Consider the following 27068-nt stretch of genomic DNA (forward strand, 5'->3'; position numbering starts at 1 on the left):
TGGATAAAAAAATTTGGAATTCAAAACCTTATTACCAAAAACGGAATATTTACATGCAGTTGAAAAAGGTAAACTACTATTTCCAGAAAAAGAAAATTGCAAGTCATTAATAACTACTTTTAAAAAATTTAATGGGATCACATTTGCAGAGCTAGAAGAGGCTTCAAAGGTCATCTGATGGAGCCCCCTCCTTTTACATATGGGGAAACAGAGGCCAAGAAGTGAAATGAATTGTTCAAGGACACAAGCAGCAATATGTCTGGCACTTCATCAACATGAGCTCATTGGATTCTCACAACCACTTTATGACACATTCTGATGCCCATTTTAGAGATGGAAGAGTTGAGGCTCAGCTTAAGTGACTTACCAGAGTCACACACCCAGCGTCGTCCCCATGGGGGCATTGAAATTCAGCCTTGCATTCCCCATCGGCTGTGGCCCAGGCTACCTCACAAACACCAATGTGGAGGGAGCAGGTATGCTCTGGGGAGGGATGGAGGGTGATGAACAGGCCTTTTGAACACTTCTTGGAAAGAGCTAGTTTCGTTGAAATTGATTCTGCATTTAAAAACAAATAACCCCCAAAGGAGAAAGGAGAGGAGAGACAAAAGTTGCAGGGGTACGTCTGGCCTCTTCCTTTCCCTGCCACATCCACGGGCATTTTGTGCCCACATGAGAAGCAATGTAAGAATGGTATTGTGCTGAAAACCCAGCAGTGAGGTCAGAGGATGAGTCCAAGCTCCAGCACCATGTCTGGACCTTGAAGCGGTGAGGGGAGTCTGGGCTTCATTTTTCTCACCCTAAAGTGGTTATGATTGTTGTCAAGGATACAGGTGAAGCCTGCTGTAAGCCACAAAGCACTCCATCATCACCCTAAAGTATGTTCAGTCTTGTCCAATTCTGTAACCCTATTTGCGGTTTTCTTGGCAGATATATTGAAGCAGCTTTGCCACGGCCTCCTCGAGCTCATGTCACATATGAGGAAACAGAGACAAACGGGGCGAAGCGACTTGCCCAGGGTCACTCAACTAGTGAATGTCTGCAGCAAGGTGACGAGAACCTGGGCTCGAAATCAAGAAGACCCCAGTTCCAGTCCTGCCTTAGACATGTACCAGGTGCATAGAGTGCAGGGCGAGTCAATGAGCTGCTGCCTATCTTGGTTTCCCCAGTTGAAAAATGAGGATAACAGCATTTAGTTACCAGGCTTTCATGATGGGCTGTGTGGTGGGTAGAAGTCACTTTTGCCGTCTGTACCTCAGGTTTCTCATTGTCAAACCAGGGGAATATTCTGGCAGTCATATCTGTATTTCCTGGGATTCTTCCTCAAAGCGTCCAATTGAATGACCAGAGAAACTCCTAGGTTTGGGGATGAGACTGAAATCCATAAAAGATCCATTTTTTTTCAATGAGTATTGGTCCAACTACAGGTATGGGCAGGGCACGGTCTTGTGCTTTGAGGAAGATAGAAAATCTAGCAAAGAACTGGCTCCAGTAGTCATAGAAATATCCATTTATTAAATGCATAAGACAATAGCATAGGTGACTATCATACAAATGCTCACATGACAGGTGTGTTAGAGCTGGTAAGTCTAATAAAAGTGTAGACCGCCTTCTTCAAAATGCCAAATTGAGTACAGAGGATCATGAAGGATTTGTGGCATGTGAGGCTATGTGTAAGCATGGGATAATCAATCAGTAAACAATTATTAAGCACCTTCTGCTTACCAGGCACTGGGCTAAGCTCTGAGGATACAAAAAGGGCAAAGGATTTAAGACGTCAATAGAAAGGAAAACACTGAAGAATCATAAGGAAAAAAGACATGACTATTGGATCGTGGACACAGGGGAGAATGGGAACAGATCAGAAGAATAGTCTTAGGAACAACTCAAGATACATTTTGTTCCAAGATCGTAGCAAGGCAAACACAGTAAGGCAACATTTATTAAGTGCTGACTGTATACCAGGCACTGTAAGTCCTGGGGTACAAAGGAAAGAGAGTGTCCTTCTCTGCGGAATGAATGAATAACATTTATTAAGCTCTTACTAGGTGCAAACTACTGTGCCAAGTAGTCCCTGCTCTCAAGGAACTTCTATTCTAAATGGAGAGAGCAATGTATAGGTTTCAACTGTCAGTCAGATGAAACATTCCCAGCATTCTTAGGGTGCAGGAGGAAAACATAAGGTAACCAGCATCCCTTAATGTAATTCCTTCAGATAATTCTTATGTTTCCAATTTGGAAGCATTTGGCATATTGAAGCAAGAACTTTGGTGACAAGAGAGTTATTTTCTGGGTATTTCATAGATTGAATGTCTGAAGAGGTTGGGGCTCTAGCACCTGCAGGAGCAGTTACTCTTGCCCTTTGTTTTACAGATGAGAAAATTGAGGCACAGGGATGGGTACATGATTTGCTTGAGCCACATTTGTAGTAAAGTGACAAAACTAGCCGGATGCAACACCTCAATTGTCTAGCTTCAAAGCCATTCCTGTAGCCTAACCTTAGTGACCTAGGCGTTCCCTCCCCCACTGGTCCTTCTCTCCCCAACAGCCATGGAATTCTGCAACCCCAACAGTTTGCCTTACTCCAAAAGGGACAGTCGGTTTGGAAGGTTGCTTGTTGGCTGTAGTGGTCAAGAAAAGGCACAAAACTGGAGCGCAGGAGTCCAAAGGGTGACCAGGTCTCGCTGGTGTGGCTGCAAGACCCCTAGGTAAGCAGGAGTGGGGGTCTCCCTGACCCAGTATCTGGGACCTCCTCCCTGGTACTCCCTGAGGAGCCCAAGGTGAAAGATACGAGGCCTGCTCAGTCTGTGGCCAAACTCTGGATAGCCCAGTCAACGTCTCCAGAAGTTGCAGCACCTGTCCTGACCGAGTCAGATGGTGCCTCCTCTTCTCTAGGAACACAGCCACAGCCAGAGACTGAGCTTCTCTTGGACTTACCAGAAAGCCCCCGGACCCAAAGGGGCTCCCGCTGTGACCTGGTGTGCAAGTCCTCACAGGCCCAACTAGAGTCTAGAAGCCAAGCAGATAGCGACAGTGGTAAAGCCTTGTCGGGGTGATGGGCTGTGAGAAGGAAGGGGAAACTCTGGGGCTGGTGGTTGTCTGCCTGCTGCCTCCTTGTCCAACCTGCTCTGACTTTGTGTTTGCTGGAGGAGCACCTGCCTCTATTCCTCCATTTCCTCATTCTAGAGTAAGGGCAGTCAGAACAGATGATCTCATAAGGGCCATCCCTTTCAGGGATATCCCATGCAGGCGCAGACCTATTAGGTTAGCAGACAATCACCAGTAATGTCTCAGACCCCGCAGAAAAAGCTTGGCTTTTCTCTAAGACAAATGGGATGTCAGGACGGCATGGAATTGTGCTTCAGAGAGGAAATTGTGGAGGAGAGGATGGCAATGCCAGCCTGAACCTGAATAGGGCAGTCACATTCCACAGGGGCTGGCAGACTGGTCCACACTAGCTGCCAGGCTCTGGGAACAGGAGCAGCTCTAGCATGGCATGCAAAGTATGAGTGTAGGCTCTAGCTTCTTGATGTAGCATTGGGTCAGATGAAGGAAAAGTTCATGGAACAGGACTGAGGAGAAGGAAGTCACGTAGGGGATTCCTGGGGGGTGCTGGGGAATTGTCGTTTCAGGGAATTCAAAAGCCCGGTGGTCATGCCAGGTTGGCCACTTAATTGATTCTGAGGTTTGGATTGAACTTCAGATGATGACTTGGCTTCTCAATGGACTACCCTGTCCTGCTCACCTGGGCAGGAGGGAGAAGTGAGGGGGGTCACTTGGCAGCCTAGTGCCCTGGAGTCAGCATGATCTCGGACAGGTCCCCTCCTTTGGCCAATTCTAATACTATGACTTGGATCCCTCTGTGCCCTAAATCTGTGACGAGGATCTAACAAGATAGTGGGGGTGAAAGGCTCTGAGTAAGGATGGGTCTCCATTATCTTCTTCTCTCCACAGAGAGCAAGATGGACCAAGGTGAGGAGCCCAGGAAGCCTCCTCAAAGCATGAGGTAGGATGACTCGTGGGTATCTGTGAGGGCAAGTGACAGGAAGAGGCCACTCAGGATGGCCCCCAGAGCTGGCCAAGGGTCCCAAGAATTCAGTGATGCTAAAGCCCTCCAGAGACTTAAACTCAGCCCCTCTCAGAACCTCCAGACTACACATACCAAGGCAGGCTAGGCTGTTGGGGACAAGTCACCTTCCAGATGAGCTTGGGGTCCCAGAGTCATGCCAGAGAGCCTTTATCTTGTCCCTTCCCAACCCATCCTGACACACAGCTGTCACGTCCAAAATAACTTCATTCTCAGAATTGGCCTTTAAGAAGAGTTTGGTTAGTGGGGCAAGTGAAAGGACAGGAGGAGGACGTTTCCTAAGTTCTCTGGATGATAAGAACTCAGATTACTGGTGGGACTTTGGGTAGATGACTATTCTGGGCCTCAGTTTCCTTCTTTGTGAAATGGGTGAATTGGAAGGCCTCTCAAGCTTTCTTGATGCTCAGTTGGTGACAAAGTGATGGTGGACCCTGAGTAAACGCTGCCTGTGGCCTTGGTGGGTGGCTCCAGGAGGAATTTTAGCCTCCAGTGAAGAGGGAGTTGTCCTCTCTCCCTCCCTCCCCAAATAAACTCGTGTACCATGTATAGGTGACCTACATGCACGCACACACACACACACACACACACACACACACACACACACTCCTCCCTGTGGATATTCCCAGCAGGCTGTGAGCCTCTGAGAGCAGGACTTGCTCAGTCTTTACTACTGGAGCCTCAGAACCTAGAAGAAGGCTTTTTGATGGAGGAGGTGCTTAGAAAAGTTGTATTTGATTTAATCAGACACATATGATTCCACAGCAGTGTGTGTGTGATGCCTGTTGCCATCTGGTGTTTCTGTAAGATTGATAGTTCCCTGAGGGTAGGTGGGGACTTGATCTTTGTCCCTCCCCAGGCCTATCTAGAGCCCTCCAGGAGTGAGTGCCTAGGCCTGTGATTGTTGAAGTGTGCCAGGTCCAGGACATGGAGGTAGGGGGAAGTCTGAGACCCCACCTGTCAGGGCCTGGCTTCCTGGTCTGTGGCAGAGGGCTGCTGTCATCCCTCCCAGGGCCCCCATGGGCACTGCTTCTGCCCCTACAGGCAGAAGAGGAGCTACAAGCAGGCTGTCAGTGAGCCGGGTGAGAAATGGGACCACATGGACGATGAGGCTCTCACTCCTTGCACCAAGACAGCCTTCCCCCTCTGCCCTGGCTGCAAGGTAAGGCAGGTGAGGCACACCCCCTGTCCTGGCTGCTGCTATGCTGGCACCATGCCCACGCCTTTCATCCTGCTCTCCCTGGGCAGGTGGTGGGGCCCCTACAAACGTTCCTTTATATAGTGCAGAAGAACCAGATGCTCGTGACGCTGACCTCCACCAGCCACCCCAGTGTTATGAAGTCATTCATCAAGCACAACACGTCCCGTTATTTCGATGCCAAGAGCAGTGCTAGGGCCAGGAGTAGCCATGAGAGAACTTTCTCTGCTTGGCCTGTGCCTGAGACTTCCACGGGACAGCTGGGAATGCAGTTTTTGGTTGGTGACCTTCTCAGAGAACTGGGGTCCAAATAGATCAAGCATTGCCTGTAGGTGAGCCAGAGGTTTGGTTTGACTGTAGAGAAAATGCAGCTTTGACCCTGGCAATCTAGGTCCTGACCAAGCTGAGGCTCAGTTGAACATTCCATGTGGGTTGTATACAGAATCGTTTTAGGAGATTAGCTTACTTCAGCAGAGTAACTCCCTGGGGAAGGCAGCCCCACGAGGTCGAGTTGCTGGTGCAGGGTCACTGCAAGCCCTGCAGGGCTTGTCCCCCTTGCTGGTCTAGCGCAAATGAGTCATCCCGGGCATGCCCTTTGCACTGTTGGCAGCCACGACCCACTGCCTGACCCTCCTTGATCTTGAGGACTCAATCCTGGGTCCTTGCCAACAAAGAAACAAATGGCCCTCTGGTTTACCTTGCCCCTGATTTTCCCTTGTATCCTGGCTCGATGGTAGCCGACAGTGCTCCCTACTTTAGAATGGTAGTATTGACCTTTTCAGCTACTGTTACTGAGAAAAACTGTTTTCAAAGTCTCATTCCTAATTCCCAGAGTCTATGAGATCCCTGTTAAGGAGGTTGTACCTTTCACTTGAGTTTGGTCTAAGGAGCACACCACTGTGTGTGCTGGTCCCTGCCCCGAAGGGCATTCCACAAAACCTTCTGGCCAGTGAATTTTAAAGTTGTAGGAATGACTTACTTGTCTTTTGGAATTGAAGTGGGGAGAAAGCCATGAGACAGGGTTGGAGTGATGAAGGTGAAGGGAACCTGAGTCTTGGGCAGAGAAAGGCCCATCACCATCATCAGCCTCTGGGAATCTGGAAAGGAGCCTGGGGGAGCAGGGCAGCTGTCTCTATAATTTTGTGCTGAGGTCTGCAGAGACTCCCCTGTTTCCCTGTGCCCACCCAGGGATACTGCCTCCAGGATCCCCAAATCCTAAGGCCAGGAGTTTGTTGTCTATAGTGGGTCTGTGGGGGTTTGGGAGAGTTCTCCCACTTACCTAAATCTGGGTTCCTGAGGTGAGATTCTTCCTGGCCTTCTTGGCTACTTCGTAAGAAAGTTCAGGGCCATGCCCAGTGTCCAGGTTAAGCAGGTGATTCTATCTTGGAATATTCGTATGCTTCCTGCAAGGGGAGCAGCCTTTTCCATTTATGTTCTAGAGACCAAAAAGAGCCCAGCAGGTGATTAGTAGTCAAGGAGATCATATTGTCCTCCTTCTGGGAATGGGGAGTTCCTTGCCTTGAAGCCTTGGGGAATGGGGTAGCATTTCTGTCCGGGGCTGTGGTGTCCTAGCTCTCCTCCGAGGAGAGCTTTGTCCCACATTGACCCACTGAACTTGGGAGGCATGGCGTTCCCGGGAAGGCAGTTCACGCCAAAGTCTCTGTTTAGGGAGAGATCAGAGTGTTGTTACCTTCAAGAGATTGTCGACTCTCAGGCAGGTCACGAAATCTTCAGTGCTCTGGGCCCTTTTTTAGCTGGTCCAGAAACGTCGACAGACAGTGGTGGAGGGAGGTCCCAAGCTGGGAATTCTCATGAGACTTGGCTCCCTCCCAAAGCCCCCTAGTTTGCCATTAAATGTGCTTCAGGAGCCGCTGCTTAAAGTATTTCTGGGCCGAATCTTTTCAGAAAGGACTTTTGTTTCATCCATTTGAAGGATTTTTGTCTATTCGATTTGATGAACATTGGCTGACACCTGAATTTTTGAACCAAGCAAACGCAGTTGTATCACTCATCCTGAAAATGCTGTCTCCCACTATCCTCTCCACTGCCATGCTTCCCACTCTCCCAATTCTTAGTCCACGCTGAGCCAGCTGCATGAATCGGGAGATTTTGTCTCCGGTTGACGGCAGAAAGGGCAGTGCGAGGAGGGAGCTGGAACTCAGTGGGGATTGATCCCTTGGGTAGCGTCTGTGTGGTGAGCTTCGGAGGTTATGTCAACCCTAGTTCTGTGAGAGGGAGGTGTGCCCTCCACAGCATCCTGATGGGGTCATCTGTCTAGCCTTTACTCGAACTCCTCAGAGCAGCAGGGAGCTCACTAGTTCACAAGGCATGGCCTGTGTCTATGGTTGTCAGCATGATGCTTGCCTGCAGTGGACCTCAAAGCCTTGTGCATTGGGTTGAGTTAGAAGGCTCCATTCTCTGCTCCCGTTGGAGAGATTTCAGAGGGAACTGGAGGAGAAGTAGCAGAGGGTGAAGCACTAGGTGGGACCTGGGGTGGGCATTGGTCTTGGCTACAGCCCTAGCCCTTACCTCCTCCTCCAATGGTCCCTTCAGAGGCTGCTGCCCCTGGGCTCTTCGAGTTTTCCTGGGACAGGGAAATGGTGAGGGGCAGCGCCTTGGGCAGTTGTCTGGGCTGATGCAATGCTGTTGTGGCCCTAGGAGCAATATCAGCACCAAGAGCAGGAGCCAAAGAAGCTGCAGAAGGAGCAGGAGAAGAAGGCCAAGGAGGCCAAGGTGGTGGCAGCCGCTGCTGGGGCCTCTGACAGATGGTTGGATGAGACCACGCACGTGCAGGTGAGGCCCCTTCTGCATCTCACTGCTCAGAAACGTAGAAAGGCAAGCTCCTAGGGGGCTGTTAGGCCACTCACCAGGCCCAAACTTGGTCTTCTTCCAGTGCTCAGGATAAGAGGTCCTTTGGCCTCTGCTTGAAGATCTCTCAAGAATAGTGAGCCCATCACTTGATCAGCCAGCCCATTGCATTTTTGGAGAGTTCTGAATGTCTGGATGTGCCCAGGGTGGCCTCCCCCAATTGCCCCTGATTCTGCCCTCTGTGGTCTCAGCCAGGAGCCCACCATGCATGGAAGTGAAGACACAAGTCAAGTGTTCTCTCCTCCAGGCTCAGCAGTCCCATGTCCTTTGGCATTGGATTGTCCCTATCTGGGGACTTTCTGGTTTATCAACATCGAATGATGGGGTGCAGCCTGATCCTGGTAAGGGGCAGAGGCTAGAAGCACCAGGGCTACCTCCTTGTTTTTGGAAGTCCTGCCCACCTGCCTCTCCCTGTCTTTCTGGGATGCCGTGTCACTGTTGATATACCCTGAACTTCCTGTCCCCTGAATGTCCTGGATCCTTTTCACATGAGCTGCTGTCTCTACACACTTCCCCCTTGCAAAATTGGATTGTCCGAAACCACATCTTAACATTGACATGAATTCTTATTTAATTCCGTCTTCTCAACACCGTTACCGGGGTTCAATGGGCTGGCATGGTCACCATTGTATGATGCAGCACAAGGCTGTATCTGAGACCACTTGGGGCTAATGACAAAACAGGATAACACGTTGGAGCTCAGCCTTCAGCATGCAGCATTTGTTGCGTGAACTCTTAGCTTTTCTGGGCCCCAGAGTTATCTTCTCCAAAGTGAGGCAGTGGGATGGTCTTAATGATCTCCCAAAGTCCCACTCAGGTCAAACTCTGAACCTCCTCAACATTCTGTGACCTCCAAGGAGGAGCAGGGAAAGAAAGCCTTGGGAAAATTCCTCAAGGGGAGGTCTGTGTGGGCAGCCAATGACTGCTTGTCAGCCTCCAGCTTAACCAAGCTCTGCTGGCTTGTCTCAGCTCTGTCTGACAGCAGGGGACTGCACTGTAGTTTCCATTCCACTTATTGACGTTTGGCTTTTTTCAGTCAGCAGGTGGTCAAGTCCAAGAGCTCCTGGCCCTCAGGAGTGTTATCTAGGGTTTAGCTACACACATCAAGATGAGGCCATCTCCATCTGCCTTCCCCATTGCTCTCAGTGATCTGGTCCTTGGTCCATAAGCAGATGAAGATGCCCCACAAACCCTGTGGGGTTAGTTCACACATTCCCAGAAAACAAGTCTTTGGGCTCTGCCAGGCACAAGACTTACTCTTCACAAACAGGGATTTCTGTCTCTGTAAACATCATCTCCTCTGAGACTCCCAGCTAGATGCTGAGTGTGAATTTTCCACATTTTACAGTTCGAGAAACTGAGCCTCAGAGAGGTGGAGACATAACCTGAGTCTTATTCCCAGCCTGTGGCCAGTCGGGATCTCAGTCGCTTCATCAGTGAAGTGGGGAGGGGGAAGGTTTGGACTGGATCATCTCAAAGGTCCTTTCAGCTCTGGCAGCCCAAGTTGCCAGGAAGAGATAATAGAGGTCTCCTTTCTTCTTCAGTCTGCGGTTTGCAACTCTTATGAAATGACCCCCCAGGACCCCAAGGGGGGGCCCAAGACCAACCCAGACAATTGTGGGATGGATCTGAATAGTGATGACTCCACAGATGATGAGTTCCAACACGGGAAGCCCATTCCTGCTTGGGCCACTGGTAAGTGTAGACCTCCCCCCTTAATTTCAAATGACACCCCTCATTAGATTGGACAGAGGTGTACTAAGGGAAGCAGTGCTTAACAAGTCTAGAAAGGTAGGGTGGGAACAAGATGTAAAGCTTGGCCTTTAAATGTCAGTGGAAACTTCTATTTGATCTAGAGGCTAAACAGGGGAGGGATGTGGTCCGTCCTGCTGGCCTTTAGAAAACTCCCTGTGTAGTCTTGTGGAGGATGGGTAGGGGAGACCCACAGGGAGGGCAGTATGCAGTTGAGGTCACAGGGACCTGTGTGAACTGCAGTGGTGAGAGAGGCAGGATCAATAACAGTGTCAGATACAGTGGAGATAGTGTAAGGTTTAGTTGGTTCTTGATGGACCATGTGGGAGGAGAATGAGTGAGGAGTCGGGGGTAATGCTGAGATTGTGAGCCAGGTGGGCAGTCCTCTCAACAGTAAGAGGGAGGTATCCGTGAGGGGAGAGAATTCTGGATGTCAGATATTCTGAATCTGAGAACCCTGTGGGACAGCCTGTTTGAAATAGCTGTTGAAATAGGCAGTTGATGATTTGGGACTGGCACTCAGGAGAGAGGGGAGGGCTCTGGGAGTGATCCACTTCACCAGAGGAGACAGTATAGGGAGAAAGGAGAAGGGGGCCCAGTAGGGAGCCTCGATCGAGAAGGATGAAGAGAAGTCAGTTAGGAAAGAGGAGAAGCAGGCAAGGGGCAGGTGGCCCGGGGTCCATCGGCTGCAGAGCCAAGACTGTTCCATTTGGCACTGAGAAGTTTATTGGGGACAGTTTCACTTGAAGGGAGTGATGAGCATCTGACTTTTGAAAGGAGTTCATTGGAGGGAGGGAGGGCAAAGGAAGAGACATGCTGCAGGGTGGGCTCTCAGGAGGCTCCTTCAGGGACAAGAGAGGAAGGGATGGGATTGAGGTGCCTGGAGAGGACTTGAGCTTACTGAGAGCCTGGGGCCTGAGGTCAGGGGAGGAAAGTTCTGAGCTGTGAGGAATGGCAGTACAGGGGCTGATGAGAAGGGAATTGGAGCAGCCTTGATGGGGGGAGTCATTAGGACTTGAGTGGCATCTTCTGGTGTGACCCCTGACTCTCCTGCCCCAGGGTCCCAGCTCAGGCAGGCCATCATCCATCAGTACTACTTGCCTCCTGACACTGACCAGCTCTTTGGCACCATCCTTAGTCCGGACCTTGAGGACATATTCAAACAGAGTCAACCGCGTTACCACACTCATACCAGTTCTGCCTTCTGGGATTCCCCACCACTGCCAGAATCCTAGCGCTTTGGGGGCCTGTCATATGGCCTGAAGACACCTTGAGATGGGAGCAGGGAGGCCCCTCTTGGCCATCCTGTGCAGTCAAAACTGGGCCTGGGGACTATAGAGACTGAGACCCCCAGAAGCTGTGGGTGGCCGCGAGGGAGAACGGTGCTCACAGCGCCCACGTGTCCAAGCCAGCAGTCCCTTACCTGTACATTAGTGCTAGGTTGCTAGGTACCTAGTCCCAGGGTGGTGTCAGGTTCCAGCGTTATAGCATCAGGTTAAGAAAAGGTAAGGTTATAAGGTTAAGTTAATAAAGAAAAAATTTCCAGGATGTGATGTGGAGCTGTTGCTTTGGGGAAGGTCTAGGTACTTGATCAAGAAACTCTGAAGCGTGACCTGGGCTGGGAGCAAGTGCCAAGGGTGGGTTTGCGGTGGCTGAGTTAAGTAGGGCTGGACACTGGGGTGAGACAGCTGATCCTCAGGAGCATTCAAGGAGCCACAGAAGGTTCTGAGAGGCCTTTCTGCCCTGACAGCCCGGGTTCCAAGGATCCATCCAGCTCTGCCTTTCCATGGCCATCCTGGCCCAGACATTGTCCCCGCTAGCTGGGACCTTCTTCATCCTGTGCTCTCTGGTCCCCCCCAGTCCTGACATTCCCCCTTTTGCTGTCTTCCCCTCCCCAGCCCACATGTTCCGTGTCCTGTGTTCTCTGGTCTCCCCAGCCCAGACACTCCTGTACTGTGTTCTCTGGTGCTACCCTCCCAGTTTGGGCTGGATGATTTTCAGAGGCCTAGAATCGGGGCAGGTGAGCAGTCAGGGTGCAGTGGGAAATGTTCAGAAATTCTTTTCTCTTTAAGAATGTGGCCCAAATGGGAGCCCATCTGTGGGTTGCAGCATCTTAACTCTGAAATGCACGCCTGCACAGGGAGGATGATTAAGGCCCATACCACTAATAGTTACAACAATGACATGTCTCTCTAAGGTTGACAGAGCACCTTGCAAAGGTCATTTCATTCTGTCCCTCACAAGCCTGGTAACTCAATGCAGTTATCCTCATTTTTCAGCTGGGGAAACCAAGGCAGGCAGCAGCTACTTGACTCGCCCTGCACTCTATGCACCTGGTTCATGCCTAAGGCAGGACTGGAACCGGGATTTTCTTGGTTTCCAGCCCAGGTTCTCGTCACCTTGCTGCAGACATTCACTAGTAGAGTGACTCTGGGCAAGTCACTTTGCCCCACTTGCCTCTGCTTCCTCATCTGGAAAATGAACTGGAGAAGGTATTGACAAAGCTGCTCCAATATCTCTGCCAAGAAAACCGCAAATGGGGATACAGAATTGGACAAGACTGAACATACTTTAGGGTGATGATGGAGTGCTTTGTGGCTTACAGCAGGCTTCACCTGCATCCTTGACAACAACCATAACCACTTTAGGATGAGAAAAATGAGGCCCAGACTCCCCTCACTGCTTCCATGACCAGACACAGTGCTGGAGCTTGGACTCATCCTCTGACCTCACTGCTGGGTTTTCAGCACAATACCATGCTTACATCGCCTCTCATGTGGGCACAAAATGCCCGTGGATGTGGCAGGGAAAGGAAGAGGCCAGACGTACCCCTGCAACTTTTGTCTCTCCTCTCCTTTCTCCTTTGGGGGTTATTTGTTTTTAAATGCAGAATCAATTTCAACGAAACTAGCTCTTTCCAAGAAGTGTTCAAAAGGCCTGTTCATCACCCTCCATCCATCCCCAGGGTATACCTGCTCCCTCCACATTGGTGTTTGAGAGGTAGCCTGGGCCACAGCCGATGGGGAATGCAAGGCTGAATTTCAATGTCCCCATGGGGACGACGCTGGGTGCGTGACTCTGGTAAGTCACTTAAGCTGAGCCTCAACTCTTCCATCTCTAAAATGGGCATCAGAATGTGTCATAAAGTGGTTGTGAGAATCCAATGAGCTCTTATTGATGAAGTGCCAGACATATTGCTGCTTGTGTCCTTGAACAATTCATTTCACTTCTTGGCCTCTGTTTCCCCATATGTAAAAGGAGGGGGCTCCATCAGGTGACCTTTGAAGCCTCTTCTAGCTCTGCAACTGTGATCCCATTAAATTTTTTAAAAGTAGTTATTAATGACTTGCAATTTTCTTTTTCTGGAAATAGTAGTTTACCTTTTTCAACTGCATGTAAATATTCTGTTTTTGGTAATAAGGTTTTGAATTCCACATTTGTTTATCAGTCACTTTATCCTCCCCTCCCCGCTCCACAAGAGGCCAAGCAGCCTCCCATAAGTTATACAGATACAATGATGTAAACATGTGTGCATTAGTCATGTTGTGGAAGAAGAAACATAAGCAAAGGCCAGTGATACACCCACAAATAGCATGCTTTCATCTCCATTCTGACCCGCTAGTTCTTTCCCTGCACGTGCACAGCATTTTCCATCCTGAGTCTCTTGCAATTGTCTCAGATTCTGGCGTTGCTGAGAAGAGCTATGGCTATCATAGTTGTTCATTGTACACTGCAGCTGCTCTGTGTGCAGAGTTCTGCTTCTCCTGACTTCACTCAGCCTCAGTTCCTGTAAGTCCAGGTTTTTCTGAAGTCTTCCTGCTCACCATTTCTTAGAACATATATTTTTATACCACAACTTATTCAACCATTGCTCAAGAGATGGGCATCCCCTCAGTCTCCAGTTCTTGGCCACCACAAAAGCAGCTGCTCTAAATATTCTTGTACATGTGGGTCCTTTACCCTTTTTTATGATCTCTATGATACAGACCTAGTAGTGGTATTGCTGGATTAAAAGGTACACACAGTTTGGTAGCCGTTGAGCATAGTTCTAAATTGTTCTCCACAATGGTGGAATTACTTCACAACTCCACCAATAATGCATTAATGTTGTAATTTTCCCACATCTCCAACATTTATCATTTTCCTTTTCTGGCATGTTACCCATGACAGTCTGATGGGTGTGAGATGGTACTTCAGATTTGTTTTAATTTGTAATTGTCTAATCAATAGTGATTTAGAGCACTTTGATATATGACTATAGATAGGTTTTAATTATTTAATTTGAAAATGGCCTGTTGATATGCTTTGACCATTTATTAACTGGGGAATAACTTGTATTCTTAGAAATTGGACTCACTTCTCTGTATATGTGAGAAAAGAAACCTTTTACAGAAACACTGGCTGTTCAAATTGTGTGCAGTCTTTCTGCTTTCCTTCTTCTCCCCTTGGTTGCACTGGTTTTGTTTGTGCAAAAAGCTTTTAATTTCATGTAACTAAAATGATCCATTTTGCATTTCATAATTCTCTCTGTCTCTTGTTTGGTCACAAAGTCTTCTCTTCTTCGTAGATCTGACAGGTGAACTATTCCATGCTCTCTTCATTTGCTTATGGCATCAGCATTTATGTCTAAATCATGTACCCATTTTGAACTTCTCTTGGTATGCAGTGTAAGATATTGGTGTGTGCCTAATTCCTGCCATAATTTTTTTTCCTTTTTCCCAGCAGTTTTTAGGAAATCATGAGTTCTTCTCCCAGAAGCTGGACTGCTTGGACCACTGAATTCTTTCTTCAAGGCCCAAGTCATATCTCACTACATCTGGGAAGGCTTCCCTGATTCACCAGCTAAAAAAGTGGAAGACTTTTGTGGAATATGGAGACCTCCTTTGTTCCCAACCCATCCTTGTACAAGGTCCCCCACTCCTCTTCTTCAGTCACGGCCAACTCTCTGGGAATCCATTTGGGGTTTCCTAGGCAGGTACTGGAGAAGGAAAATTGAGAGGCACTGCTCACCCAAGGGCCTGACACTGCCTGTTGCCTGGTGAGAAGACCTGCTTCATTGTTCGAGACGCTGGACACCTGAAGTGGTCAACTAAGTGAGGACTAGACATGTGCAGAAATGGAGTCTGGCCTCAGTCTACATCTAACAGTTGGGTCTTACAGGTGTGAAAGTGTAGTCCACAAGTACATGATGCAAATATTTGTTTTGTCAAGCTATACAGATAATGAAATGTGAAAGCCACAGTGGTGATAGAATGTGGAATATAAGGGCTGGGAAGGATCTTTTTTAAGAAATAATTCTTAAAATTGATTTTTCATCTATATTTATAATCTGTCCCTCCATTCATTGCCCCAGTCCCAAACAAATGAAAAGAAAAATTCTCTCCTCATAACATGCACAATGCAGCAAAACAAATCCCCAGTCTTGTTCCCTCCCAAAAATATACATTCTTCTTGGCACTGGGAGTTCATCAGCCTCTGGTCAAAGTGAGATGGGGGATTCCTTTTGAGTGTTCTGGACTCACAATTTTCCTCTGCTAGCTTGGACATCTGGACGTTGGTTTTCCCTACAATGTTTTCCCTGTTGAAACTCTTCTGGTTCTGTTCACTTTGCTCTCTGTATGTTTATTGAGGTCTTTCCAGGATCCTCTGAAACTGGCCATTTAGTCATTTCTCAGGACACAGTAGTCCATCACACTCGTACACCACAATTTGTCCAGACACTCCCCAGTAGGAGAGCAGCCCCTTAGATTCCATCTTCAAGCTACCATGAAAAGAGATGCTCTAAGTATTTTGGGATGTAGCAAACTTTTTCCTTTTCCTTTTATCTCCTGACCTTGGGGTATGTCTTTAATACTAGTCCAGCTATTGGGAAGAATTTTAGAAACCAAATGGTGAAACCTGGGCCTGAATAACCTTAGAATAGAGAAGATAGGGGGCGGAGCCAAGATGGCATAGTAGAAACACACAAATAAGCTAGCTACAAACCCACAGCCCATAAAATATCTGTAAAAAAGAACTGCCAATAAATTCTGGAGCAGCAGAAACCACAGAACAGTGGAGTGGACGAGATTGCTGTTCCAGAGAGCCTGAAAACCTCTCGCAAATGTTCTTCGCGCTGCCAACGCGGAACAGAGCCCAGCCCTGCATTGGCCGCCTGGCGCCGAGAGGAGCAGATCCGTGCAGGCTTCAGGCACAGAATCTCCAGCAGCCACGCAGGTCCCTCCACCCACATGGGACAAGGGTTGGTGAGAGGGTCTCTTTGGTGGGTCGAGAGGAGAGTGGGCTGCCCCCATAACTCAGGCCCCCTCCGGAGGCAGCAGTGCAGGCGGGAGCACACTGGGGCTCCCCAAGCAGGCAGGAGCTTGGATCCATTGTTGAAGGTGTCTGCATAAACCCCTTGAGGGAACTGAGCCTGTGAGGCAGCCCTGACCCCTCCTGAGCATCTGAACTTGATCTCACACTGAATAGCAGCCCCACCCCCACGGAAGCCTTGAGGCTGTGGAGCAGCATTTGAATCTCAGACCCCAAGCACTAGCTGGGCAGATCTGGAGGCGAAGTGGGTGTGAAGAGGATATTCAGAAGTCAAGTCACTGGCTGGGAAAATGCCCAGAAAAGGGAAAAAACCAAGACTATAGAAAGTTACTTTCTTGGTGAACAGATATCTCCTCCCTTCCTTTCTGATGAGGAAGAACAATGCTCACCATCAGGGAAAGACACAGAAGTCAAGGCTTCTGTTTCCCAGCCCACTCAATGGGTTCAGACCATGGAAGAGCTCAAAAAGAGCTCAAAAAATTTTGAAAATCATGTTAGAGAGGTGGATGAAAAACTGAGAAGAGCAATGAAAGACATGCAAGCAAAGTATGAACAGCAGATCAGCACCCTGCTAAAGGAGACCGAAAAAAAATACTGAAGAAAATAACACCTTGAAAAATAGGCTAACTCAATTGGCAAAAGAGGTTCAAAAAGCCAATGGGGAGAAGAACGCTTTCAAAAGCAGAATTATCCAAACGGAAAAGGAGGATCAAAAGCTCATTGAAGAAAATAGTTCTTTCAAAATTAGAATGGAGCAGATGGAGGCTAATGACTTTATGAGAAACCAAGAAATCACAAAACAAAACCAAAAGAATGAAAAAATGGAAGATAATGTGAAATATCTCATTGGAAAAACAACTGACCTGGAAAATAGATCCAGGAGAGACAATTTAAAAATTATGGGCCTACCTGAAAGCCATCATCAAAAAAAGAGCCTAGAAATCATCTTTCATGAAATTATCAAGGAAAACTGCCCTGAGATTCTAGAACGAGAGGGCAAAATAAATATTGAAAGAATCCACCAATCACCACCTGAAAAAGATCCAAAAAGAGAAACTCCTAGGAACATTATGGCCAAATTCCAGACTTCCCAGGTCAAGGAGAAAATATTGCAAGCAGCTAGAAAGAAACAATTCAAGTATTGTGGAAATACAATCAGGATAACACAAGATCTAGCAGCTTCTACATTAAGGGATCAAAGGGCGTGGAATAGGATATTCCAGAAGTCAAAGGAACTAGCACTAAAACTAAGAATCACCTACCCAGCAAAACTGAGTATAATGCTTCAGGGGAAAAATTGGTCTTTCAATGAAATAGAGGACTTTGAAGCATTCTTGATGAAAAGACCAGAGCTAAAAAGAAAATTTGACTTTCAAACACAAGAATGAAGAGAAGCACGAAAAGGTAAACAGCAAAGAGAACTCATAAGGGACTTATAAAAGTTGAACTGTTTACATTCCTACATGGAAAGACAATATTTGTAACTCTTGAAACTATTCAGTATCTGGGTACTAGGTGGGATTACACACGCACACATGCACACGCACACACACTTAGAGACAGAATGAGCAGAGTGAATTGAAGAGGATGGGATCATATCATAAAAAAAATGGAATCAAGCAGTGAGAGAGAAATATATGGGAGGAGAAAGGGAGAAATGGAATGGGGCAAATTGTCTCTCATAAAAGAGGCAAGCAAAAGACTTTTTTAGTTTAGGGAAAAAGAGGGGAGGTGAGAGAAAAACATGAAGTTTATTCTCATCACATTCCACTAAAGGAAGGAATAAAATGCACACTCATTTTGGTATGAAAACCTATCTTACAATACAGGAAAGTGGGGGATAAGGGGATAAACAGGGTGGGGGGGGATGATGGAAGGCAGGGCATGGAGAGGAATGTACAATTTGAGGTCGACACTCATGGGGAGGGACAGGATCAAAAGAGAGAATAGAAGTAATTGGGGGCAGGATAGGATGGAGGGAAATATAGTTAGTCTTATACAATACAACTATTATGGAAGTCATTTGCAAAACTACACAGATATGGCCTATATTGAATTGCTTGTCTTCCGAAGGGAGGGCGTGGGTAGGGAGGAAGGAAAAGAAGAGATTGGTGATGGGGGCAATTGGAATGCTCGGTGTTTTGGGGTGGCGGGAGGGGACAAGGGGGGAGAAAGTTTGGAACCCAAAATTCTGTGAAAATGAATGTTAAAAGTTAAATAAATTAATTAATTAAAAAAGAAAAGAATAGAGAAGATAGGATGTCAGAGCAAGACCTTAGAGCAAAGGTTTCTAAGAATGTCTTCAGTAAGTTATTGGACTAGTGAACAAGCTTTGATTAAGCACATACTTAGTGCCAGCCACTGTGCTGGGGATAGGAAGAGAGGCAAAAGACATTCCTTGCCCTCAAGGAGCTCCCCATTTAGTGGCGACCATGACCAATGTCAACCCTCCACAACCATGTCAAAGTCATCACTAATATCCAGACACCCTGTTGGGCTCACCACTTACTGTAACCTGGGTGATCTTGGGCAGGATACGACACACCAAACTGGTTCAGAACACTGAATGTCAGAGCTGGGAAGGACTGTGAAGAAACTGAGACCTACAGAGATTTGGGTCAAAATTCCCCAGCTAAGACGGGCAAAGCCAACCTTGATTTCTGTCCTCGCTGATTCTGAGGCCAGAGTTCTTTCCACTTGGCCCGAGAAGCAGAGACGTCCTTCCTCCAAGAACTGGAAACCAAGACTCATGTTCTCTTTGATTATAGATGTAAGGGATTTCAAGAGAATTCAAATACAAATCGAGCTAAGTCAAAGTGAGGAAAAGCAATTCAAAAATCTTGAAACTAAGATTCATGGGGTTCTGACACACACACACGTGCATACATGCACACATGTTCACACACATGTTCACAAGTGCATGCACACACACACAGGAGTGTTTACCTCCATTTCTGCCTCTTCCTATTAGTGAAAAACTGCGTTTTGCAATTTATTTCCAGCCTAGTGCTCATCTAGATACCAACATTAATTTTCAGAGTCACTCATTATTTGTCTTTTCCTTTGACAAACTGTTTTTTGGGTCTTGATGGGACTATGATTTGACAGTGTTTCTATTAAATTTTCAACATTCATCTCCACAAAATCTTGACTTCCATATTTTCTCTCCCTCTCTCTCCTCCCCCCCAAAATGCCAAGCATTCTGATTACCCCTACCACCAACCTGCCCTTCCTTCTAACATCCCTCCACTTCACTTAAACCTATTTTCTCTTTTGTCTTGTAGGGCAAGATAAATTTCTATACCCCATTACCTGTATTTCTTATTTCCTAGTTGTGTGCAAGAACAATACTCAACATTTTTTCCTCAGACTTTGAGTTCCAGCTTCTCTTCCTCCCTCCCTCCCCACCCATCACCACTGAGAAGACAAGCAATTGAATATACGCTATATATGTGTAGTTTGGCAAATGACCTCCATAGTGTGAGTGTGCACTGCGTGTGTGTGTGTGTCTGTGTGTATGTGTGGGTATTCATACTTCATTGCGAAAGAACACCATGACATCAGATAATTGATGACGTGACTTGCATTTGACTTTGTTTTGAGTGAGTGAGGGTTGTGCAGGTCACCAGCCTCACTTCTTCTCCAGAGCCATCTGAATCCAGGGACCAGATACTCATCACGATGCCTAAAGATTACCCAGGATGAGGCAATTGGGGTTAAGGGACTTACCCAAGGTCACACAGCTAGTGAGTGTCACGTTTCTGGCATGAGATTTGAACTCACTTCCTCCTGACTCTTGCAGTGGTGTTCTATTCACTAGGTGCCCCTCTTCCATAATAGTCATGTTGTGTAACACTAACTCTATTTCCCTCCATCCTATCTTGCCTCCCATTTCTTCTATTCTCTCTTTTGACCGTGTTCTTCCTCAAGTGTGTACTTCTAATTACTCCCTCCTCCCATTTGCCCTCCCTCGCACCATCCCCCAACCCTGCTTATCCCATTCTCCCCTACTTGTATTGTAAAATAGGTTTTCATACCAAATTGAGCATGCATTTTATTCCTTCTTTGAGCCAAATATGATGAGAGCAAGCTTCACTTTTTCCCTCTCGCCTCCTCACTTTTTCCTCCATTGAAAAAGCTTTTTTTACCTCTTTTATGAGAGGTATTTCGCCTCATTCCATTTCTCCCTTTCTCCTTCCAATATATTTCTCCCGCACCCTTCTTTTACCTTTTTTTAGATATGACCTCTTCCTCTTCAACTCGCCCTGTGTTCTCTTTCTGTGTGTGTGTGTGTGTGTGTGTGTGCGTACGTGTGGTTGTGTGTGAGTAATCCATCCAAGTTCCCAGATGCTGAGAAAAGTTTCAAGAGTTACAAATATTGTCTTTCCATGTAGGAATGTAAAATGTTCTACTTTAGGAAGCCCCTTATGATTTCTCTTTCCTGTTTACCTTTTCATGCTTCTCCTGATTCTTGTATTTGAATGTCAAATTCCCTTTTTTCAGCAAGAATAATTGAAAGTCTTCTATTTCACTGAAAGACCATTTCCCCCCTAAGGTATTGTACTCAATTTTTCTGGGTGGATGATTCTTGGATTTAATCCTAGTTCCTTAGACTTCTGGAATATCCTTTCCACGCCCTTCACTCCCTTATTATAGAAAATGCTAGATCTTGTGTTATGCTGATTATGTTTCCACAGTACTTGAATGGTTTCCTTCTACTTGCCTGCAATATTTTCTCCTTGACCTGGAAACTCTGAGTTTAGGCTACAATGTTCCTAGGAGTTTCTCTTTATGGATCTCTTTCATGACATGATCCTTAGGTTCTTTCCATATGTATTTTGCCCTCTGGTTCTAGAGTATCAGGTCAGTTTTCCTGGATAATGTCATGAAAATTGAGGTCTAGGCTATTTTTGTGACCATGGCTTTCAGGTAGTCCAATAATTTTTAAATTGTCTCTCCTGGATCTATTTTCCAGGTCAGTTGTTTTTCCAATGAAATATTTCACATTATCTTTCATTTTTTCATTCTTGTGGTTTTGATTTGTGAGTTCTTGGTTTCCCATAAAGTCATTAGCCCCCATCTGTTCCATTCTAATTTTGAAAGAACTATTTTCTTCAGTGAGCTTTTGAACCTCCTTTTCCATTTGGCTAATTCTGCTTTTGAAAGCATTCTCCTCCTCATTGGCTTTTTGAACCTCTTTTGCCATTTGAGTTAGCCTATTTTTCAAGGTGTTATTTTCTTCAGCATATTTTTGGGTCTCCTTTAGCAAGCTGTTGACCTGCTTTTTATTCTTTTCTTGCATCTCTCTCATTTCTCTTCCCAGTTTTTCCTCCACCTCTCTAACTTGATTTTCAAAATCCTTTTTGAGCTCTTCCATGGCCTGAGCCCATGGAATAATTATTCTGGATGTTTGGGATACAGAAGCCTTGACTTTTCTGTCTTTCCCTGATGGTAAGTATTGTTCTTCCTCATCCAAAAGGAAGGGAGGAGATATCTGTTCACTAAGGAAGTAGCCTTCTATGGTCTTATTTTTTTCCCCTTTTCTGGGCATTTTCCAAGCCAGTGACTTGACTTCTGAGTGTCCTCTCCAGCCCAACCTCGCCTCCAGATCCACCCAGCCAGAGCTTGGGGTCTGAGATTCAAATGCTGCTTCCCAGCCTCAGGGCTTTGGGTCGGGGGCAGGGCTGCCTCACGGGGCTCAGTTCCGTCAGGGAGCTCCTGTGCCCTGCTGTCTCCTCTGCTGACTCTGCTGCTGCCTCCCGAGGGGGCCTGAGTTATGGGGACACCCCACTCCCCTCTCAACAAGTCAAAGAGACCCTCTCACCAACGCTTGTTACCTGTGGGTGGAGGGACTTGCATGGCCGCCGCAGATTCTGTCCCCAAAGCCCACTTGGATCCGCTCCTCTCGGTGCCATGGGGCCAAGGCAGGGCTCTGCTCCGGGTGTGGTGCACAATGGACCTTTTGCATTGGTTTTTCAGGGCTCCCTGGAACAGAAATCTCCTCCACTCCATTGTTCTGTGGCTTCTGCTGCTCCCAAATTTGTTGGGAGTTCTTCTTTACAGGTATTTTATGGGCTGTGGGTTCAGAGCTAGCATATGTGTGTCTTTCTCCTTCGCCATCTTGGCTCCTCCCCCCTTTATAATTTATTAAAAGATGATGTCTAGGTTCTTTTTTGATCACATCTTTCAGCTAGTCCAATAATTTTAAAATGATCTGTCTTGAATCTAACTTCCAGATTAGTTATTTTTCCAGTGATGTGTTTCATATTCTCTTTTATTTTCCCATTCTTTTGGATTTGTTCATAATTTCTTGATCTCCCATAAAGTCATTAGGTTTGATCTGCTCCGTTCTAATTTTGAAGGAATTATTTTCTTCAGTGAGCTTGTGGACTTCCTTTTCTATTTGGCAATTTCTGCTTCTTAATGCATTTTCGTCATTGGTATTTTCAACTTCTTTTGATATTTCGTTTAGTCTATTTGTTAAGGTGTTATATTCTTTATCCTTTTTTGGGTCTCCTTTAGCAAGCTGTTGATTTGTTTTTCATGATTTTCTTCCATCACTCTCATTTCTTTTCCCTTTTCCATCTGCTTCTCTTACTTGACTTGAAATATTCTTTGAGAGCTGTTCCATGTCCTGTGGCCAGTTGATACTTTTCTTGGAGACTTGGCGTCTAGGAGTTTCGATTTTGTTTCCTTCTTCAGGTTGTATATTTTAATGTGTCTTGTTACCTAAGTCAGATTTCATATTCCGATTTTCCCCCCTTATTTGCTTATTTATACAAGCCACTTCCCTGACTTTGAGGCTCTTTGTTAAATTAGGTCTCCGCTTCCAGTGTGAAGGGTGTCCTGGCCCACACTTCAGGGGTATTGTGCAGCTGTTTTCAGAGATATTTCCAGGCACTTGTAAATTTTCGGTTCGTCCAAGCTTTGACGATCCAAAAAAAGATGTTCATTCCTCTCCTGGTGTGTGCTTTGATGTGTGAACAATCCCAAACATTCTTTTCTTCCCTGGGAATGTGAGGAGGATTCCCTCTCCATTGTTGCCACAAGCACCACCAGAGCAGCTCTCCTCCTTACTCCAGGGCCACCACCCAGGACTGCAAACCAGATCTTCTTTGCTGAAACAAGGGACTATACTTCATAATCTCTGAGTTCCCTTCTGAATGGAAAGATATGACTCTGACGGTCTGTGATTTCACCTCATTTGGTCTGAATGGAGTAGAACTCCGACTCTTAGGATTTTGGGAGACAAAGTGGTCACAGATATTGTGCTAGTCACCGTGTGCAAGGGAGGGCAGGCAAGACTCAGATGCTAACAAGCTCCAAGGACAGAGGCTGAGGCACGGAGTCTGAAACCCCATGTTCAAACCTTGGAGTCCAGAAAAGTAGCATGAGGGTATAAGAAGATCATAAATCTCTATGGCTTGAGATGTCGGTTTCTTTTCCCAGGTATTGCAAGCTACTAAATAAATTCATTTCAGGCTAGAGAAGGTACAGCAGAATCACTGTAATTCAACATCAAATCCATCCTATTATATTCTGCTTGCAGATTTCCAGAACACTTTCCACACTCACAAGAGCCCTCTAAAGAGGAAGTACCAATGTTAGTGTTACTTTCTTACAGATTGACTGACTGAGGTTCAGAGAAGCTTCTTGCCAATGTGATAAGTCTGCAGTGAAGAGTGTTTTAGAGTAGATTCAAAATCACTTTTCCTGCCTCTGAGTGCAGAACGTGTCCCTCAACATCAGGGAACAAAGAATGTGTTTCTCTGTTTCACTTCCAGGTACAAATGGCAGAATGTGAATGATTACCTGGCTTATAGATTCTTTCGTCATGTTTTCTCCAAATTTTAATCCTTTGCAGTGAAGTTTGATAAACCACAGAGAACCATGAAAATTCAGGCTATGAACTCAGAGACAGGGAATTCCAGTCTCTGTCCTTGTACTTCACTCTTTTGCTCCTTGGCTCCTTTTTCCTTTCGGGTTTGAAATCTATAAAACAGGAAAGATAATAGAGGCAGTAAGAAGTGATGGAAAGATTACTGGCCCTCATGTCGAGAGCATGGGTTCAAATCTCAGTCCTGGCTTACAGATCTATTTGACCTTACCAATCATTGAGGCTCCCTGTACTTCCAATTACTTAAGTTACATGTTGAGGTTTGGATTAGATACTCTCTAGGGCCTTTTCCAATTCTTAAATCTAGTATCCCCAGAGAACTGTGGAACCTAGAACCGTTTCTTGTCCCTATATACCCATCAGAGAGTCCTACCTGACTCAGGATCTTGTGAAATGCTTCTGGCAATCCCATTAGAGAATAGAAACATCCAGAAAGAAAGTGATGTATGCAGTTGGGGACAAATCACTATTGTTCTGACACAAAAGCGAAGAGCATTTTTCTGTAACTGCGATTAAGCTTCCCTACCTGTTGGATGGTGATTCAGATGTCTCTAAGGACATTTTCTAAATATACATGGTTAAATGGCAGAACTCTCCAGTTAGTAGAGGAGAAACTGAGACTTCGTTTGAGGTTGTGCAGCCTCTTCTACCTTGAAGTAGCATATGGGTAACTGCCTCAAACCCCCATTGCCAGGACCTACCTGGTCTCAAACTTCCAAGGCAGAGACGTTTGCAGAACTGATACCATAAGAAGTTACTTGGATGTAAGCTGACTTCAGCATGGGTTTCATGTCTGGAGGAGACACAGTCTCATGAGCAAGTCCCGTGAAGTAAAGATGGAGAGGTTCCAATCTAGCCTGAAAGCTTTGAGGAAACTGAGCGTCTCAGGGATTAGTTTACTAAGAGATGTCAGGGATCGGGTTGGAGACAGGTGGAAGGGGTGTGTGTGTGTGCAAGGCTTTATTGTAACATCACATGACTCACTCCTAGGGGAGGCCTGGGCAGCCTTGCAGGGCACACATATCCCTGTGCTCTCTGGAAGTTCCAAAGCACTCTTAGCTTCCTGAAGCCCAGTAGCTTAGAACCTCATTTTCTTACGGTGAGACCTTTCCTTGTTGTTTTTCTGCTAGCGAGCTTGGTAATTCACTACTGTGAATATGAGTCACCTTGCCCTACGTGATCCCTCCTGGGGAGGGTTGCATTCCCCACTCCTCTGCCCCTGGAAGCAGGGAACCTATTGGGTCATTCATTTTAGGTCTCAGGGTATTCATGCTCTGGATCACTCTACTTCAAGGAACTCAAAGTATAAGGTATGGAGAATCCATGAGAGGTCCCATAGCCCATTCCCCTGCCTCTCCAGGACGACCTAACAAAAAAAACGAGCTGCCATATTCTCTCCAGTTTCTTCAGCTTTTGCTCTCTGTGCTGGAGTGTCTTCAGTCAGGAATTATATCAAGGATGGAGAATGGATTAAAACTAACAAGGAAAGATTATATAACAGCCTAAAGCGGTATCTCTAACTGTCATATTTTCTCTTTGTGTATTTCAGCCATTTCCATGGATATGGTGAGAAAGTTCCCCTTGGACTTCATTAGTTTTCTGAGAGATCTCATGCTGACCATAAGAAACAAAAATGAATGTGTAAAACTACTAAGTGAGGAACAATTGACATTCTTCAATGACTTTGTTGTACTCTCTTTTGCTAATTCTGTTATAACTTGTTTATATTTAGCTGCTATTTTTGAGCGCAGTACCAGATGTAAGGAATAAGGGAGTAGACATCCTAGATTCTTAGACCAGTCCTTTTATTCCTTAGCTAGACTACAGAACCAAACGCAGGTTATTTTCTTGGATTCATTATCTGAGCCAGATTTTTTTCTGTGGGTTAGAAAGTTGAGCCTGGCCATTTTGTCTCAGCCAATGTTTAGAGTAGTTCCCTTTCCTGAGGTAAGATGCCTGAGCATGGCTCCTTTCCTTAGATGAGATCGTGAGCTGTATTTCCTTCCCTGGACCAGGACTGAGCCTGGATCCCCTTCATTCCCAGTCTGATAATCGGCCTAATATGATTCCAGAGTTGGAAAAAATTATCCTGACTTCTCAAGATTTCTGTCCTTTAGTCCTTGAGGTTGTCTTGGCAGGTAAACTGCCAGATAGTTGGGAGTGTCTACCCTATCTTGAAAGGGGATTTCTCTTTCTATCTCGTGCTGTTGGGGTTTGTTACTACTCTATAGAAAAGCAGAAAATTTGTATGGGTTTATTTTGTAACTTGCAACTTTGCCAAACTTGTTTATTATGTCAAGAAGTTTTTTGCCCGAATCTCTGGGATTTTCTACGTTTATCATCATATCACCTGCAAAGAGTGATAACATAGTGTCTCCTTTGCCTATTTTGCTTCTCTTTTTCTTCTGTTATTGCGATAGATCATATTTCTAGTGTCTTACTGAAAAATAATGGTGATAACTGACAAACTTGATTCACCCCTTATCTTATTGGAAATGCATCTAGCTTATCTCCATTGCACCCAATGCTTCCTGAAGATTTTAGGTATGTACTACTTATTGTCTTATGGAAAGTTCCCTTTATTCCTATGCTCTCCAATATTTTTAATAGGAATGGGTGTTGTATTTTGTCAAAAACTTTTTTCTGCATCTATTGAGATAATCCTGTGGTTTCTGTTATTTGTCTTGTGGAAATGATGGATTATGCTAATAGTTTTTCTAATATTGAAACAGCCCAGCACTGCTGGTATGAATCCTACCTGATCATAATGTATTATTCTTGTGATAACCTGCTGTATTCTTTTTGCTAAAATCTTATTTAAAATTTTCGCATCTATATTCATGAGAGAAATTGGTCTGTATTTTTCTTTCTCTGATTTGTCTCTTCCTGGTTTAGATATCAAAACCATATTTGTATCATTAAAAGGATATTGGAGGACTCTTTCCTCTATTTTCACA

The 27068-nt window shown here is 45.9% G+C and overlaps 1 protein-coding gene across 4 annotated transcripts; it reads left to right on the top strand.

Moving 5' to 3' along the window:
- Positions 1-2336: 2336 nt before the first annotated feature.
- Positions 2337-16276, top strand: LOC140522158 (inner centromere protein-like). 4 transcript variants are annotated; one of them, XM_072637275.1, is made up of 6 exons: positions 2337-2708; positions 3955-4006; positions 5129-5255; positions 7941-8075; positions 9695-9845; positions 14625-16276. In XM_072637275.1, the coding sequence occupies exons 2-6, from the start codon at positions 3963-3965 to the stop codon at positions 14642-14644; spliced, it is 477 nt and encodes a 158-aa protein (XP_072493376.1). In that variant the 5' UTR covers positions 2337-2708; positions 3955-3962; the 3' UTR covers positions 14645-16276. The 4 variants fall into 4 exon arrangements, with proteins under 4 accessions (XP_072493376.1, XP_072493377.1, XP_072493374.1 ...); XM_072637276.1 differs by having other exon boundaries at positions 2338-2708; positions 14628-16276; XM_072637273.1 differs by lacking the exon at positions 14625-16276 and adding an exon at positions 10962-11473 and having other exon boundaries at positions 2380-2708.
- Positions 16277-27068: the final 10792 nt, after the last annotated feature.

This window comes from Notamacropus eugenii, chromosome 2 (assembly GCF_028372415.1).
Source record: "Notamacropus eugenii isolate mMacEug1 chromosome 2, mMacEug1.pri_v2, whole genome shotgun sequence".
Lineage (NCBI taxonomy): Eukaryota > Metazoa > Chordata > Mammalia > Diprotodontia > Macropodidae > Notamacropus > Notamacropus eugenii.

Coding starts and splice junctions, on each gene's coding strand:
- LOC140522158 (XM_072637273.1), top strand. CDS start 3,963: ATGGACCAAGGTGAGGAGCCCAGGAAGCCTCCTCAAAGCATGAG. Junction 8,076..9,694: donor ATGAGACCACGCACGTGCAG/GTGAGGCCCCTT, acceptor TTTCTTCTTCAG/TCTGCGGTTTGCAACTCTTA. Junction 9,846..10,961: donor CATTCCTGCTTGGGCCACTG/GTAAGTGTAGAC, acceptor CTCCTGCCCCAG/GGTCCCAGCTCAGGCAGGCC.